At 37.9% G+C, this 14715-nt stretch overlaps 1 protein-coding gene across 2 annotated transcripts; it reads left to right on the top strand.

Annotated features, from left to right (window-relative positions):
* The first annotated feature begins 2203 nt into the window (after positions 1-2203).
* On the top strand, positions 2204-13241 carry si:rp71-68n21.9 (kelch-like protein 9). 2 transcript variants are annotated; one of them, XM_049022371.1, is made up of 8 exons: positions 2204-2465; positions 4662-4692; positions 5022-5259; positions 5841-5973; positions 6889-7085; positions 8262-9060; positions 10263-10376; positions 11495-13241. In XM_049022371.1, exons 2-8 carry the CDS (start codon positions 4688-4690, stop codon positions 11989-11991), a joined length of 1983 nt encoding a protein of 660 aa, XP_048878328.1. In that variant the 5' UTR covers positions 2204-2465; positions 4662-4687; the 3' UTR covers positions 11992-13241. The 2 variants fall into 2 exon arrangements, with proteins under 2 accessions (XP_048878328.1, XP_048878319.1); XM_049022362.1 differs by lacking the exon at positions 2204-2465 and adding an exon at positions 3199-3706.
* Positions 13242-14715: the final 1474 nt, after the last annotated feature.

Below are 14715 nucleotides of genomic sequence, written 5' to 3'. Positions count from 1 at the left end.
AAAAAACTCTTTGGTTGCTTTCGCAGTATGCTTCAGGTCATTGTCCATCTGCACTATAAAGCACCGTCCAATGAGTTCTGAAGCATTTGGCTGAATATGAGCAGATAATATTTCCCGAAACACTTCAGAATTCATCCTGCTGCTTTTGTCAGCATGCACATCATCAGTAAATACAAGGGAACCAGTTCCAGTGGCAGCCATATATGCCCACGCCATGACACTACCACCACCATGCTTCACTGATGATGTGGTATGTTTTGGATCGTGAGCAGTTCCTTTCCTTCTCCATACTCTTCTCTTCCCATCACTCTGGTACAAGTTGATCTTTGTCTCATCTGTCCATAGGATGTTGTTCCAGAACTGTAAAGGCTTTTTTAGATGTTGTTTGGCAAACTCTAATCTGCCCTTCCTGTTTTTGAGGCTCACCAATGGTTTACATCTTTAGTTGAACCCTCTGTATTCACTCTGGTGAAGTCTTCTCTTGATTGTTGACCTTGACACACATACACCTACTTCCTGGAGAGTGTTCTTGATCTGGCCAACTGTTCTGAAGGGGTTTTTCTTCACCAGGGAAAGATTTCTTCGGTCATCCACCACAGTTGTTTTCCGTGGTCTTGCAACTCTTTTGGTGTTGCTGAGCTCATTCATTCGTTCATTCATTCGCTCATTCGTTGCGATCTTTCTTTTTCAGAATGTTCCAAACAGTTGATTTGGCTACACCTAATGTATTTGCTATCTCTCGGATGGGTTTGTTTTTATTTTTCAGCCTAATGACGGCTTGCTTCACTGATAGTGATAGGTCTTTGCATCTCATATTGAGAGTTGACAGCAACGGATTCCAAATGCAAATAGTACACTTGAAATGAACTCTAGACCTTTTATCTGCTCCTTGTAAATTGGATAATGAGGGAATGACACACACTTGGCCATGGAACAGCTGAGCAGCCAATTGTCCCATTACTTTTGGTCCCTTAAAAAGTGGGTGGCAGATATACAAACTGCTGTAATTCCTACACCGTTCACCTGATTTGTATGCAAGTACCCTCAAATTAAAGCTGAAAGTCTGCAGTTAAAGCACATCTTGTTCGTTTCATTTCAAATCCATTGTGGTGGTGTATAGAGCCAAAAAGATTAGAATTGTGTCGATGTCCCAATATTTATGGACCTGACTGTATATGCACTCAACTTTCGATCACTAGACAAAGGTTTCCCTTTTCATGTCTCCTATGTGGATCCTCTTTTGTACATATTATTCTACAAGAGATTCTGTATTATTCTGACGCCGAGACAGTTTTCACAGCTCTGTCCTTTATATGATTTATACTTTTAGAAATGCCAGCATTTTTCACTACGCTTGCACGGATCCTTGAAGTATTTTCCTATGTTAGTTACGTTATGCTACTTACATCAGTATTATCAGTCTATTAACCTTACATATAACAATTTTCTTCCACACCTTTTACTGTTACTCATGAGTAATATCCCATGGTGTATAAATGTCTTTGCTGAAGGCAGACTCTCCAACCTCGCTTTTGCAGGTGAGGACCATGACCTTGGATTTGCAATTGCTGATTTTTATCTCTGTCACTTCATACTTGACATTGAACCAAGGTCTTATTTGGATCAGGCTTTGCACAGGTTTTTGTAGGGAGTTTGGAAAGAGTTATTCCTCTATAGTTAGAATACACCCTCTGCCTTCTGCTGAACTCTTTAAAAATAGGGATCACCACCCAGAAGTACTTTAATCATATTCAACATGCCACATTGAAGAGGTTTGTCAACCAAACAACATTCATCACCTTCAATATCTGTGTACAAATTTCTACTTACAACTTGCAAGAGAATATTTCCTCAGTGCTAAGAAGTTTAAGTGTTGCTTTCATAATAGCCATTGTGTTAAGCACTTCCCTATCCTCATTTTTTAACTCAGCCTGGGCCAGGTCCCACCATCACTTGTTCAGTCATTGAGGTCTTTTGTAGTCTTCTCTGAAATCCTCTGATAACCACTGAGCTGAAAGTTGCTTTATTTTAGCTGTAGCCCTTCTAGCTTGTTGCTACCTTTCTGCTGGTTAAAGAGACCTCCATGAAAGCACTTCCCCAAAGGCTTCCTTTTTCAATTTGACATCACTGGTGTCCTCCAGTAGCTCTTAAGCCACAGCTCATTGTAACTGCTTCTGCAAACCTCACCCTATTTTTCTAAGGTGAGGTATGTTGATTTGTGGATCACGCAGTCAGGTTCCTTTTTGAAAATACAACATAAGCCATGCGGCAGTTAGTTTTTTAACCAAATTTACACCCTGGTTAGACAACCTGGCATTCATTTCAGTAGGTTTGAATGTGTAACTAGTGTATGCTAGGGAGCCCAACTGTTTAGAAATACTCGATGATCATGCTTTATAACCGTGTTGATGGACCCCAACAAACCACGGCAAAAACAAAATGAAATGCACAAGTACAAGTCAGAGGTAAGGTGAACTTATTTTCACTCTCCTACACTAAGGATCCTTCCCTGTCAGAATGATAATTTTTACAATCCCAAGGCCAGTGTTCATTGCCACGGTCTGATTCATCTGGATCCTCTATGATGCCTGTTACCAGACAGCCACCTGACCCACACCTTTCTTCTTGTTTGTGGGCTAATGCGTTGCTATTTTGGGCTTTGCCTGGTCAGCTTAGGCAGGTGATTAGGCCTGACTTAAGTGGTGGTTCTGAAGTAACCCTGGCTCAGACAAGATACTCTGATGTTTCTGTACTTGTCTTTGATATGAGTAAATTTTTATGTTCAACTTGGACTCAACTCTGCCTCTGTCATCACCAGGTCTTGACAACACCTAATAAAAATAGTTTTTCTTACCGCTTGTCTGAAGCTCAAGCTGTGGATCACTTAAGCAAGCAAACCACTTCATATTAATGTCATAGTCCTCCCACGGGTGTGTTGATATATATAGACACAATGTTTCTGCTTACTTTATATGTATATACATTATAAAATGTGTATGCAATATATCTTTTAAATATTGATTAATGCATTTCTAACATTCCTTCCTTGTATACAATGTATCTGACTTTTTCTCTTATGTGTGTGATATGTTCCTTTAAATCGGCCAAGGAGCAAAATGGTCTGCATATGTAGCCACACTTGCTTTGCATAAGTTAACCTCAAAACCAGCAGCAAGGAACTAAACTTCAGCTTCTTTTGCAGCATTTCTAATGCTCTAATAGTACTAAGAATAAACTCCTGTAGTCTCCTGTCAGTGTTTTGCTAATGTGAAATTTCAGAATGCAGGGCAAAAAAAATGATTATTAATAAATTAAAGTTTTTTTTGTTAGTTTCAATTAAATGATGTTCTATATTAGCTAAATTGTGCAGCACTTTGTTCAGCAAAGCAAAGTTGCTTAACTAAGATGGATAGTAGTTCTTTTTATTTATCTTGCCACCTAAGAGGGTTAGCACTTTTGAAACCCATATCTTAGTGAAAGGAGTTGAAGGGAAGATGTAAAGCAGGAAGTAAGACTGTTAGGCAGTGGTAAATGCGGAACAACAGTTCCGTTATGCGAAAGGTTTACATATTTCAGCTGAGTGGAACATTGTATCTTTGTAGGTTGTAGGCAAACAAGGGACTGTTTAAAGCTTTGCAGGCCATCTATAAATTTAAATTCATCAAAATTTATTACAAAACAGTGAAAATTAATTGTTTGCTTTAAGGTAAGATTCTTCTTGTTTATGTTCCTTATATCTCTTTACATGCTTATGTGCATATAACACAGCTTTTAAAATGAAGGCATGGAGAGACAATAAACTTAGATTTTTAGTTTAGAGAACACTCTTTGCTTATAGACAAACGTAATCATGCTGCAGAGTGAGTGTTATATATTTTTGAAGAGAGGAGGTGTAATATTGCTTATCATTCAGCTTAAGACACCATCTATACAGTGCATCCTGCCAATGCATTGTTTCTTCTCCTAGACTTTGTTGCAAGCTGGATTGAATCCAGATGCATATGTTAGCTCAGAGCCGAATGTGCCCAAGAAACGAGACAAAGGAAAGCAAAGATAGCTTTAAGCATTTGCTGATAAATAGGTTATACTAAAATAGTTAAGTGGAACACTGAAAACTACACGCTATCAGGAATCGCATACAGCTGTTACATATATTTTAATTTCAAAATAATTTAGCAAAAATCGATTCTTCTTTAGAAAGATATATGAATAAAACTTAGCTGGGAACCGGATATTGATGTAATGCGGACGTGGGCAAAAGCAGCCACACAGGCCAGATGGTTACGATTTTTTTAATGATTTTTAAAAATGAAGTTGCATATTCATGTCCAATGAATAATCACAAATACAACTGCTCCATCCATTCTGCCATGCAAAAACAAAAGAACGTATCCTCTGTTGTAGCTTCTTTTAATGTCTAAATTATATTAAACCATTTTCTGTTTTCTTCATGATTTTCTATTTTGGCTACATGCAAATGTAAATTGAATTTCATTGCCCAAACCCGCAACATGCAAATATATTGATATTGAATGAATGTGAAACCCTCCGAACCTCCAACCCTAGAGGAAATGCTGCTGCAGTCTGAGCACCCTGCTGCCATTTGTTGTTGCTGTTACGTTTGTGATACTGAAAATACAATTTTAACTCTTGCACCTCAGGAACACCCGATAAATAGTTTGAAGAGATGGGGTGAGTTTTTTTAAATCCAATGTAGTAAAAGCTAAACCTGAACAAAAAATGAATTGAAAAACATCCGTAAAAAGCCTGGAATATTTGTCAGCTAGTGAAATGATTATGCAATTTATTTTAATATTATGAACTTTACACCAGCTGATTTATACATTAAAAGCATGAAAATACAATTTTTGCATCTATGTAAAACCAAGTTTTCTGTTGATTTGAAACTGTAAATATAGAATTACTGGGAAATTTGACTTTGGATCTTTCATTGGCATGTCATTAGCCGAGATAAGTTTGTCTCTCTTTGCCTTTGTTGGTTTTTTTCGGGGGGGTTCCAGGAGCAGTGGAGAAGAGGGAAACTTGCTGCGGAGGTTGTCTCGAATGGGAAGCAAACGGGCGTCCCGGGACACTCTTCATCCTCAGGCCCAAGCAGCTTCCCTTTATAGACCTCCTCTTCCATCTACCAAACCCACTATCTCAGTTGCAAGTAACTCCAAAACTGAATTCAATGCTCCGGTCCCTAAATGTGACACCAAAGTGTTCAGCAGTAACGAACATGGACATTCCATCTTACAGGTACTGGTTCTTTTAATAAACAGGTGAAGTTGTACCAAAAATCTGAGAATTTGAGACTTTGATTCTTACAGCAGTGTTTCTCAACCTGGTCCACGTTTGTGGACTGTCTGGCAGGGAGTTGGGAGGCATTAAATCATAGACCATCTGGGGGTCCCTGGCTACCAGCTTGAGAAACACTTCTACAGTCTTACAGTATTTATCAGAGTATGGAATTACTTTATCATTTTGATAATCAGCACTCATCTACCAATAAAAATAGAAAAACAGGTTTGCACAAGTTCGCACAATGTATTCATTAAGTTTAATCACCCAATTAAAACAGATTTTATCTACCAAAGATATAGACTGGGTAGTAAACCGCATATTTGACCTAGGACCTGTAATCAATGTGCATGGATAGATGAATTATCTGCTTGATAATATAGGAGTATAGAAGTAGTTCCTTCTTGTACATGCTTGTATTGCATTTTAATAAAGTGCATTTTTGTTTCGTATAACCTATTACAACCATTCAGTGTCTGTGTGATACGCAAGAACTATTCTAAGTTGATGGAAGATGTATTTCTTCACCTAACTGCAAGGGGTTTCAGCAGTTCCGTTTAAATTCAACTCTATGTGACGTGACGCTGGTGCCAGGCGACAGTGAAGAAACCTTCCCAGTGCACAGAGTTGTTATGTCTTCAGCCAGTGACTACTTTAAAGCTATGTTTACAGGTAATTTGATTGATTTAAGAACCACAAGGATTTCTTTGTGTTTCCCTTATGCAGTCTGAAAATATCCCATTTAGATAAATGCTGTTTCTAAATTGTTGAATTTATAAAGTTCTGTGTTCCCTGGCTTTGGCTTCTATTGCACAATAACTTGATAAGCAGTGTATAAGATTGATGGGTGATTAAAGACTGTTATCTTTAGTTTTAATCATGCTATTTTCAGCTTTTGTTAAACAAAGTATAATAAGAAACTACAAAAAGTTAATTATAAACAACACCTAACCAACATCTTTCTCTGAAACATAATAAATATTTCAGTCTATTGCTAGTGTGAAAATTAGATTGTTTGGACCCCTTAAGTTCAGCCATGTCCTTGGAATTCCGTATCAATGTTTTATATGCAGTAACCAAGAAGTAATCAAGTAAATCTCTATTAGCTAGTGCTAATCTAATGCCTGAAAAGCCTGTTTTGATAAAAAAAAAAAACAGTCCATTAGGAATTTGATAAATACTGCTACAGAACCTTTTATTACACATAATAGTGCACTTTTGTAAATGATGTCATGCAAAAAAACTGCAGTATTAAAGGGCACGGTAAATAACAATATATAACAATAAATAACAATATAACAATAAAGACACTCTGAGTTATTAGGTTCCTTCGGTGATGAAGGATTGCTTTTCTGTTCAGATCCACATTGTGCTATTGTATCATTTTACTAGATATCTGGAATAATCTTGATTTCTTTGCATTGAAATCCCCAAAAATGTCAATCCTATTGTTCCCATATGCTACATTTATTAAATAGTCGCTATTCCTATATGTCATTCAGGAATATTTTTTTATCACTGTCTTTTTAAATGATCAGTTTAACACAAACTGTCCTTTTACATCCTTACCATATGCTTTACATATAGGTGGAATGAAAGAGCAGGAGTTACAGGTGATAAAGCTGCATGGTGTGAAAGGACTTGGACTGAAGAATATCATTTCTTTCATCTACACTGGTAGTGTCTGTCTGAGCCTGGCCAGTCTGCAGGACACTTTGGAAGCTGCCAGCTTTTTGCAGGTGCTTCCTGTCCTGGGTTTCTGCAAAGAGCTGCTCAGCAGTGAGGTAATGTACTGATCAGGAGTGTAGTTAGGATTAAATGGATAAGGGGGATGAGTCTTTATTGCGGGGGGCGATGCCAAACATAATATAAAAAGATATGCATGACTTATTCATGCCAATAAATACACATTTATTGGGGGGGGGGGGGGGGGGGGTAAAGACGGCCCTGCTACTGATAGTGTTTTTGTTGTCATACGGCTCGCGTAATTGTATTCCCTGACCCATATGCGACCCTCCAGCACAAAACTGTACACTTGGGTCAAAAATTAGAAATTCGGATTATGGTATCAAATGAAAAAGCACAAAAAAGTCCTCAAAAAATATCTAAAAATACGGCCATGCGACTTCCGGTTTTGTGCTGGTTTTGTACGGTTTTGTGCTGGAGGGTCACATATACGGATTTAGCACTGTTCCACCACCACCGCAGGCACTTTGGTATGTGAGCCAACAACTTAAAAATGGTAGGACAGATTTAAAACTTGTATGGGTGATGAAAAATTTTCAGATAGATTGTGCCAAAAGTGTTGCACCGCACAGTGAAAATAAGGCAGTTTCGATACAATGCTCTTGAGACAATAACTTTTGCAAAGGTGTTTTAAGATTTGCAAGCATAGAACTGATTAAACTTTGAGACAACACCCCATAGTAATAGCAAAAATGTTTTCACCCTTGATCCTGTTTGAATACCTCGTTAATATAAGCCTAGCATTAGTGTATTTGTAATAGTTCTTACTTTTATGTCAGAGAAATTTTGGCCAAAGTACAAGAGAAATAGAATATAAATATTGAAACTTATAAATAAAAATATGAATAATTTAAATATCATTTTCAGACATGCACATTAAAGCATACACAAAGGAACCACTTGTGGTGGAGAAATTGGAATGTGCAATAAATGAATAAGTATACTCTCACACCTGTATATGACAATGCTGACACAGTATTCAGGTAAAAATACACTTAAGTCTTACATTTCCAGGTGATCCATCCAGTTACTCTATAAATTGTACAATTTGGTGAGTGTGGGACGAGTATGACTTACATAGCCGGACCAAATGACAGGGCTGTGGAATACAATGCTGCCATTTCTGACAGCACCCAATCTACTTTTAGATGTTAATGGTAGGCAAGGAACAGTTTATAATTGTTATGTCTTAAATATCATCTTCATCTTCTCAGATTACTATAGACAACTGTGCAGAGGTGGAACGCATTGCCAGTAACCTTCACCTGGAAGAGGTTCAAGTGTGCATCAATGAGTTTGTTCTTCAGAACTTCTCAGATCTGGTAAAAAGCGGCATGTACCTGAAGCTTTCCCAGTCAACCATGGAACATGCCCTAGCTAATGATGCTCTCAAGGGTTTCTCCGAGATGGAACTGTACAAGGTGGTTCGTGCATGGCTGGATTCTGACTCCGCCAGCCACCGACAGCATACCTTTAGCCTAATGAGTAAAGTACGCTTTCCTCTAATGAGCCCAGCAGAACTTCTGCAGATCTCCCAGGAAGATGTTACCCTCCGTGCTGACACTGATTGCGTCAACCTCCTGTTAGAAGCCAGCACCTACCAGATGATGCCCTTTCTGCAGCCAGCCTTGCAGACTGAGCGTACACGCATCCGTTCTAATTTCACCCACCTGTTGGTCTTGGGAGGGGTGATGAGGCAACAGTTAGTGGTCAGCAAGGAGCTGCGTCTCTATGATGAAGAGGCCCAAGCTTGGAAAGCTCTGCGGCCTATGGATGGCCCACGTTATCAACATGGTGTTGCCCTCATCGGTAACTTTTTATTCATTGTAGGGGGCCAAGATAATTATGACACCAAGGGCAAAACAGCAGTGGATACTGTCTATCGCTATGATCCCCGTTTTGACAGATGGCTGCAGCTGGCCTCCCTCAATGAAAAGAGGACCTTCTTTCACCTCAGTGCCCTGAAGGGCAAACTGTATGCTGTGGGGGGCAGGAATGCAAGTGGAGAGATTGGTGAGATGCTTCTAAATTTGTTTCTAAACTAATACATTGAGAAAACATATTAAGTCAATTTTGATTGATTAGCTCAGCTGATCGTTTTTGTAGCTAATTGTTTTAACAATATTTGTTAAAGATTATTATTTTATTTAAAACTTTGATTAGAATATGTGTATATATGATATGATTCTGAACTGAGTAAAAAATAATGTAGATAAATTATAATTATATACTTCTCACTCGCTAATGGTGAAAGTGACAAAATCATAAATACATCATCCTATTGCATTTTTGCTTAATCCCATCTCCACTCTGTGTATGAGGAGTTTGCGTTGTCTTCTCTTGTGCAAGTATCCCCTGGGTACTCCAGTTTCCTCCTGCAGTCCAAAGACACGTAGTCAGACTAACTGGCATCACTAAATTGCCCATAGAACAGGAGTGTGTCTTTGAGTGTGTGCTTGCATGTGCCCTTTGACCAGAGCTGGTCAATCCCATAGGTGACATACTGTACTGTAGATGCTATCTTGGTATCTTCTTAGGGGGCACTCCCTGTCAGTCCTCCACCCCCCAAAACGAAGTGAAATTGACTTGAAGTTTCCCATGGGGGGGTTGATGTGGTGCCACATGGGCTTCCACTGACACTGGCTATGTTTGACCAACATCCTATATGCTCTCTGGAATTGGCTCTGGGGTCTTGCTCTCACCAACCAGGGGCAAAAGCAAATTTATAGGGTAGTTCATACCAGCAATATTCTAACATGATTATTTGCCAGCTCCATGCCCCCATGATTCTGACCTGGCTTAGCTCTTAGAAGATGGAATGATTGATTGATGGATGGATGTTAGAATCCCATTTAACAAAGCTATTAAAAATAAAGCTTATATACAATTGGCCGGTTAGCATAACCATATATTGCACCATACATATACATTGAGTTAAATTCAGAGAGTGAAAGGAGAAATAGACACAAATAGAACTTTTATAATGTAGTTTTCTCATTGTTGAACAGATGCTGGTTTATTTACATGGTAATTTACATAAGTTTACATTTAAATAATAAAATAATCAGAATAATCAGAAAATAAAAATCAGGAAATAAAATAAAGTAATACTCATAATTTAAAAGAATACAAAGTATAGTTATCAACAAAGTCTAAGAAACATACTATTCGTAGTGCTCATGTGTACACAATGTATCCTGTGTTTTCATGTACAGACTCTGTGGAGTGCTACAGCCTCAGTCAAAATGAATGGACACTTGTATCACCGATGTCTGAGCCACATTATGGACATGCTGGGACAGTTCATGAAAATCTTATGTATGTTTCTGGTAAGTCTTTTCCATTTTCTACTACAGAAAAAATTCTAGTGATCGAGGCACTAGGATGTGACCTAGCTAGGGTTTAAAAATGTCAGGACCAGTGCCCAAACAAAAAAAAACTACTTAAGAAGTAAAGAAATAAAAAAAAAAAGGTTGCTGCCAAATTAAGGACAAATTGGAAAATTTCTTTTACTGTTGCACAAGACAGCCAGTTTTTTGTCTGTTATGTTTATGATCGAAGTACATTTATTATCTTTTTTGTGTTTCTGTAATGTCAAAACATAAATTGTTGGAGTGTCTTTGTAAGTTAGGGCTTTATGCTGCCTCCGAGAGGTCCAGGCCGCCCTCTGACCCTGGCCAGGAGAAGTGCTTGGAAGATGGATAGATGCAGCATAGCAATCGTGAAAAACTTCAGAATCACCCAAACTAGTTTTAATTCCATCTGTTGGAGAAAGCGTCAGGCTTTCCACTCCAACTCTGCACACAGGACCAAACTACAGTACAGTATATGTTGGAGAAAGCGACAGGCTTTCCACTCCAACTCTGTACACACCATTAATTACGAGACAACACACTTAGAGTTTTACTTGCACAAGGGTAACCACACTCTCTGCATGCTAGGCTACAAAGGAATGTGTTACAAAGGGTGGTTCCCCTTGGCACCTTTATTTATAGTCAATGGGGGGCAGGGGTCTTGGAGTGAGAACAAAGAAAGGACTGTGAGAGTAAGAAGAAGTTCTGGTTTTACTCAGGTGGACAACTATTTAAACACATGCTCAGGATACGTGTAAACTAATATAATCTAAAGTATGAAGGTAAAGAAAAACAAAATAAAGTATATACATATTTACACTCATTGCTGATTATACTAGAAATGATAACAAATGATTACTAACAGTTTCTTCAACCTAACACCATCCATCCATCCATTTTCCAAACCGCTTATCCTACTGGGTCGCGGGGGGTCCGGAGCCTATCCCGGAAGCAATGGGCACGAGGCAGGGAACAACCCAGGATGGGGGGCCAGCCCATCTCAGGGCACACTCACACACTAGTTTTAATTGAAGGGGTGAATTACGTTTTAAGGTAGTTCAGATTATATAATGCATGCAATTTTTTTTTTGAAGGGGGTATAACACGGGATACCTTCCAGAAGGAGCTGTGGTGCTATGACCCAGAAGCGGACAGCTGGAGCCGCCGAGCAGATATGACCACACTGCGTGGTCTTCACTGCATGTGCACCGTCGGAGACCGCCTCTACGTTATGGGTGGAAACCACTTTAGGGGTGTCAGTGATTACGATGATGTGCTAAGCTGTGAGTTCTACAGCCCTGCAACAGACCAATGGACTAGTGTTGCACCGATGCCTCGTGGCCAGAGTGATGTTGGCGTGACTGTTTTTCAGGGTTATGTGTATGTGGTTGGGGGGTATTCATGGAATAACCGCTGCATGGTAGATGTAGTACAGCGCTATGACCCTGAAGGTGATGTGTGGGAGAAAATGTTCCATATTCTAGAGCCCTTAGGTGGAATTCGAGCCTGCTGCATGACTGTGCACCCACCTGAGAACATTGTGGAAGCTCAGATTCAGGAGTGCCCACTCTTCAGTGGTAAAACCTCATAAAATATTTGGTACTAAATTGATTTTATTCCGCAAAATTGCCAATTACTTCTACAAAGCAGGACTGTGAATGTTCTGTTATATGATATAGTAGTATCATGCTTAAAATTGTGGTAAACCATTGTTTTTATGTTTATTTAATTTCAAAAATGTTATTGTGTTTAGATCAAACAGTTCTGTACAGCATGTAATGTAGTGACTGAAACCTTTGGATAGCAGCAACTACAATTTAAATATAAGGTTATTGATTATAAATGTTTTACTGTTCTTGCATGATTAATGAGAGAGGTGTTTTAAGAATGAGTTAAGGTGGAATGGAAAGAAGAATGCTTTCGGCATTTTCTGTTTTATTTTAGCTGATCTGCCTAATAATCCAGCAGTATATTGTAAACAAGGTTGCAAAGGATGTACAAGGTAAAATGTTAAAATGGAAGGCACACAGTTTTGGCAAACTATAATATTTGTATTGCATGATGGTATAATCATAAGCATTTGATACACTTCTAAAGTACAAATTAACCATTGTACTTTACAAATGACCATTCCACTAGGCACCTAACCTTCCTCCAAAATCTGTACATATCATGGCTACTCCTGGCACAAGTTGTTTTTAAATAATCAATTATATGTACAATCTGGATTAATTTTGGAAAAACTGATAAATTGTATGTAATAGAATATATAATAAGAAGGAAATACTGTTATGTCTTGCTTCCATGTCATTGTGGGTGTTGTTCACAAGTGCCACACAACACACACAAATACACAAGTACAGTAATCTCCTTGAACTTCCATTCCTCTTTCACTTTGAGTGGCTTGATAGATCTGCTGTCTGATACCATGACAGTAATGATGTAAGAGCACAGAGGTACAGACACATTTCACTTGCAACCTTGATCTTGTAAAAGTGAGATAAGAGAAAGAGGCTGCTTGATTAGCACCAAGGTTTGTGTATACAGGAAGCCTCCATGTACTTCTTTGACAAATTACACTCAAAATTAAACTTACCCAGTTTAATATAATGGTCCTTAAACCCAATGATGTTTGCCTTTTACATTTCTGTTTTATCTGGAAGAAAAAATACTTCTTGTAATTAGTAATTTAGCTCCTTCTTTACAAAGTGAAGAATTAGACCTCTTGTCAACGAACTTTTTAAATCACCTACTGTAGAACTATAATTTGAATTTAAATTTTTTACTACTTAAAATGAATGTTTTATTTTTAAACATTAAAATTGTCTTATTGGCCATTGATTTGTTGGAAGATATTTGCTTGCACTTGTAAATGGGCATTCATTGGAAGCTCAGACTGGGTCCATTTATGCCTAGTTGACTCCTCAACAGCACATACATCATTTAGGATGTTTAGTATCAGCTAAATAAAAATAACTGTAAATGAATAGTATTGTGTAAGCAAGGTGTGCTAGTGGTTAAGTCAAAAAATACATGGATGTATTGGATGGCTGCTGCAAGTACTATAGGGTAATTTTAGGAAAGGTTTTTAAATGGTTAAGCTAACACTTTTATAGACGTTTTACCGTAGTTTTTCAGGGACATTAATATCATTTAAATATTATTTTCTTTGACTGCCTAAGACATTTGCACAGTACTGTAAGTATGTAAGTATTGCAATTATTAAGTTTGCCTTTGCTTAAATAAATAATTACCTGATTTTGCTATGATCACTACATTACTATAATAATCGTTCTTAATACCAGATAGATGTAGAGTATGCCTCTGACCCAGTGGATCAGTTACGTAGTTTGATTGTTGTGGGCAGGAATGACCTTCCATGGCACTCCTTATCATGCCAAGGTTGGGTCAGCTATTACTGAACAAGGTCGCCATGCCAACAATATAAATTATAAAGATCAATACAATTGCAAAAATGCAGGACAAAATATAAAATTCTAGTGACACATTCTAAAAAACTAATGCTGGACATCGAATATACTGCCTGGATACTGAATATATGCATAATCCACATTTAAGCACTTAATGGCTCATAAGCAGGTTATTAATTAGGTTGTAACACTTTGTAAATCATTAATAGGCAATTATAAACAAGTTATACCACAGTTTTCTTTTTATTAATTTATTAACATCGAATCAAATTGTCCTCTGGTAGTTCTTCTTACCAAAAATGTGGGGTAAGAGATAAGACAAGATGATAGATCTTTATTGTCACTATTACAGAAACAGTGAAAAACAGTTTAGCAGTGCTCTGTTTAGCAGCATAAGTTAAAGTAATAAACAAGAGAAATAAGAACAAAACACAAAAAGAGACAGCTATCCTATTACAGTATGGGTGTCTGAGTATAATGTGTACAATATGTCCGTCCGAGGTAGTGTGTGCTTAATGACCTGCCCTAAGCATAGTATTGCATAGAAGACAGTCATTCAGGGGGTAAAAACTTTTGTTCAGTCTCTGTCTTAAAATGGATGAGAGAGGGATATAGGGCTCTCGAAGGAACAAACACGCTTATGTTCACTCAAAAAACACTTTAATACAAGTAGTACAGGATAACCTCACATTAAAATCAATATCAATATGAATTAAAAACAATGCAAGATAACCTTATACCACAAGAGATATAGTATAGCATATATCATACGAATATATAAAAGAAACAATAAAAATATAGACAATGCGAACTATCACAAGCGGTGATAATTAATCCCCATGATCAATTGAACGCAAAAGCAGCTGCAAAACTATTTACACTCT

This window comes from Brienomyrus brachyistius, chromosome 1 (genome assembly GCF_023856365.1).
Source record: "Brienomyrus brachyistius isolate T26 chromosome 1, BBRACH_0.4, whole genome shotgun sequence".
Lineage (NCBI taxonomy): Eukaryota > Metazoa > Chordata > Actinopteri > Osteoglossiformes > Mormyridae > Brienomyrus > Brienomyrus brachyistius.
This window is presented reverse-complemented; position numbering and strand designations above follow the sequence as displayed.

Bases quoted from the DNA above. Each gene is read 5' to 3' on its own strand.
- si:rp71-68n21.9 (XM_049022371.1), top strand. The intron at 5,974-6,888 runs GTAATTTGATTG...CTTTACATATAG, and splicing joins CTTTAAAGCTATGTTTACAG to GTGGAATGAAAGAGCAGGAG. The intron at 9,061-10,262 runs GTGAGATGCTTC...TTTCATGTACAG, and splicing joins GAATGCAAGTGGAGAGATTG to ACTCTGTGGAGTGCTACAGC.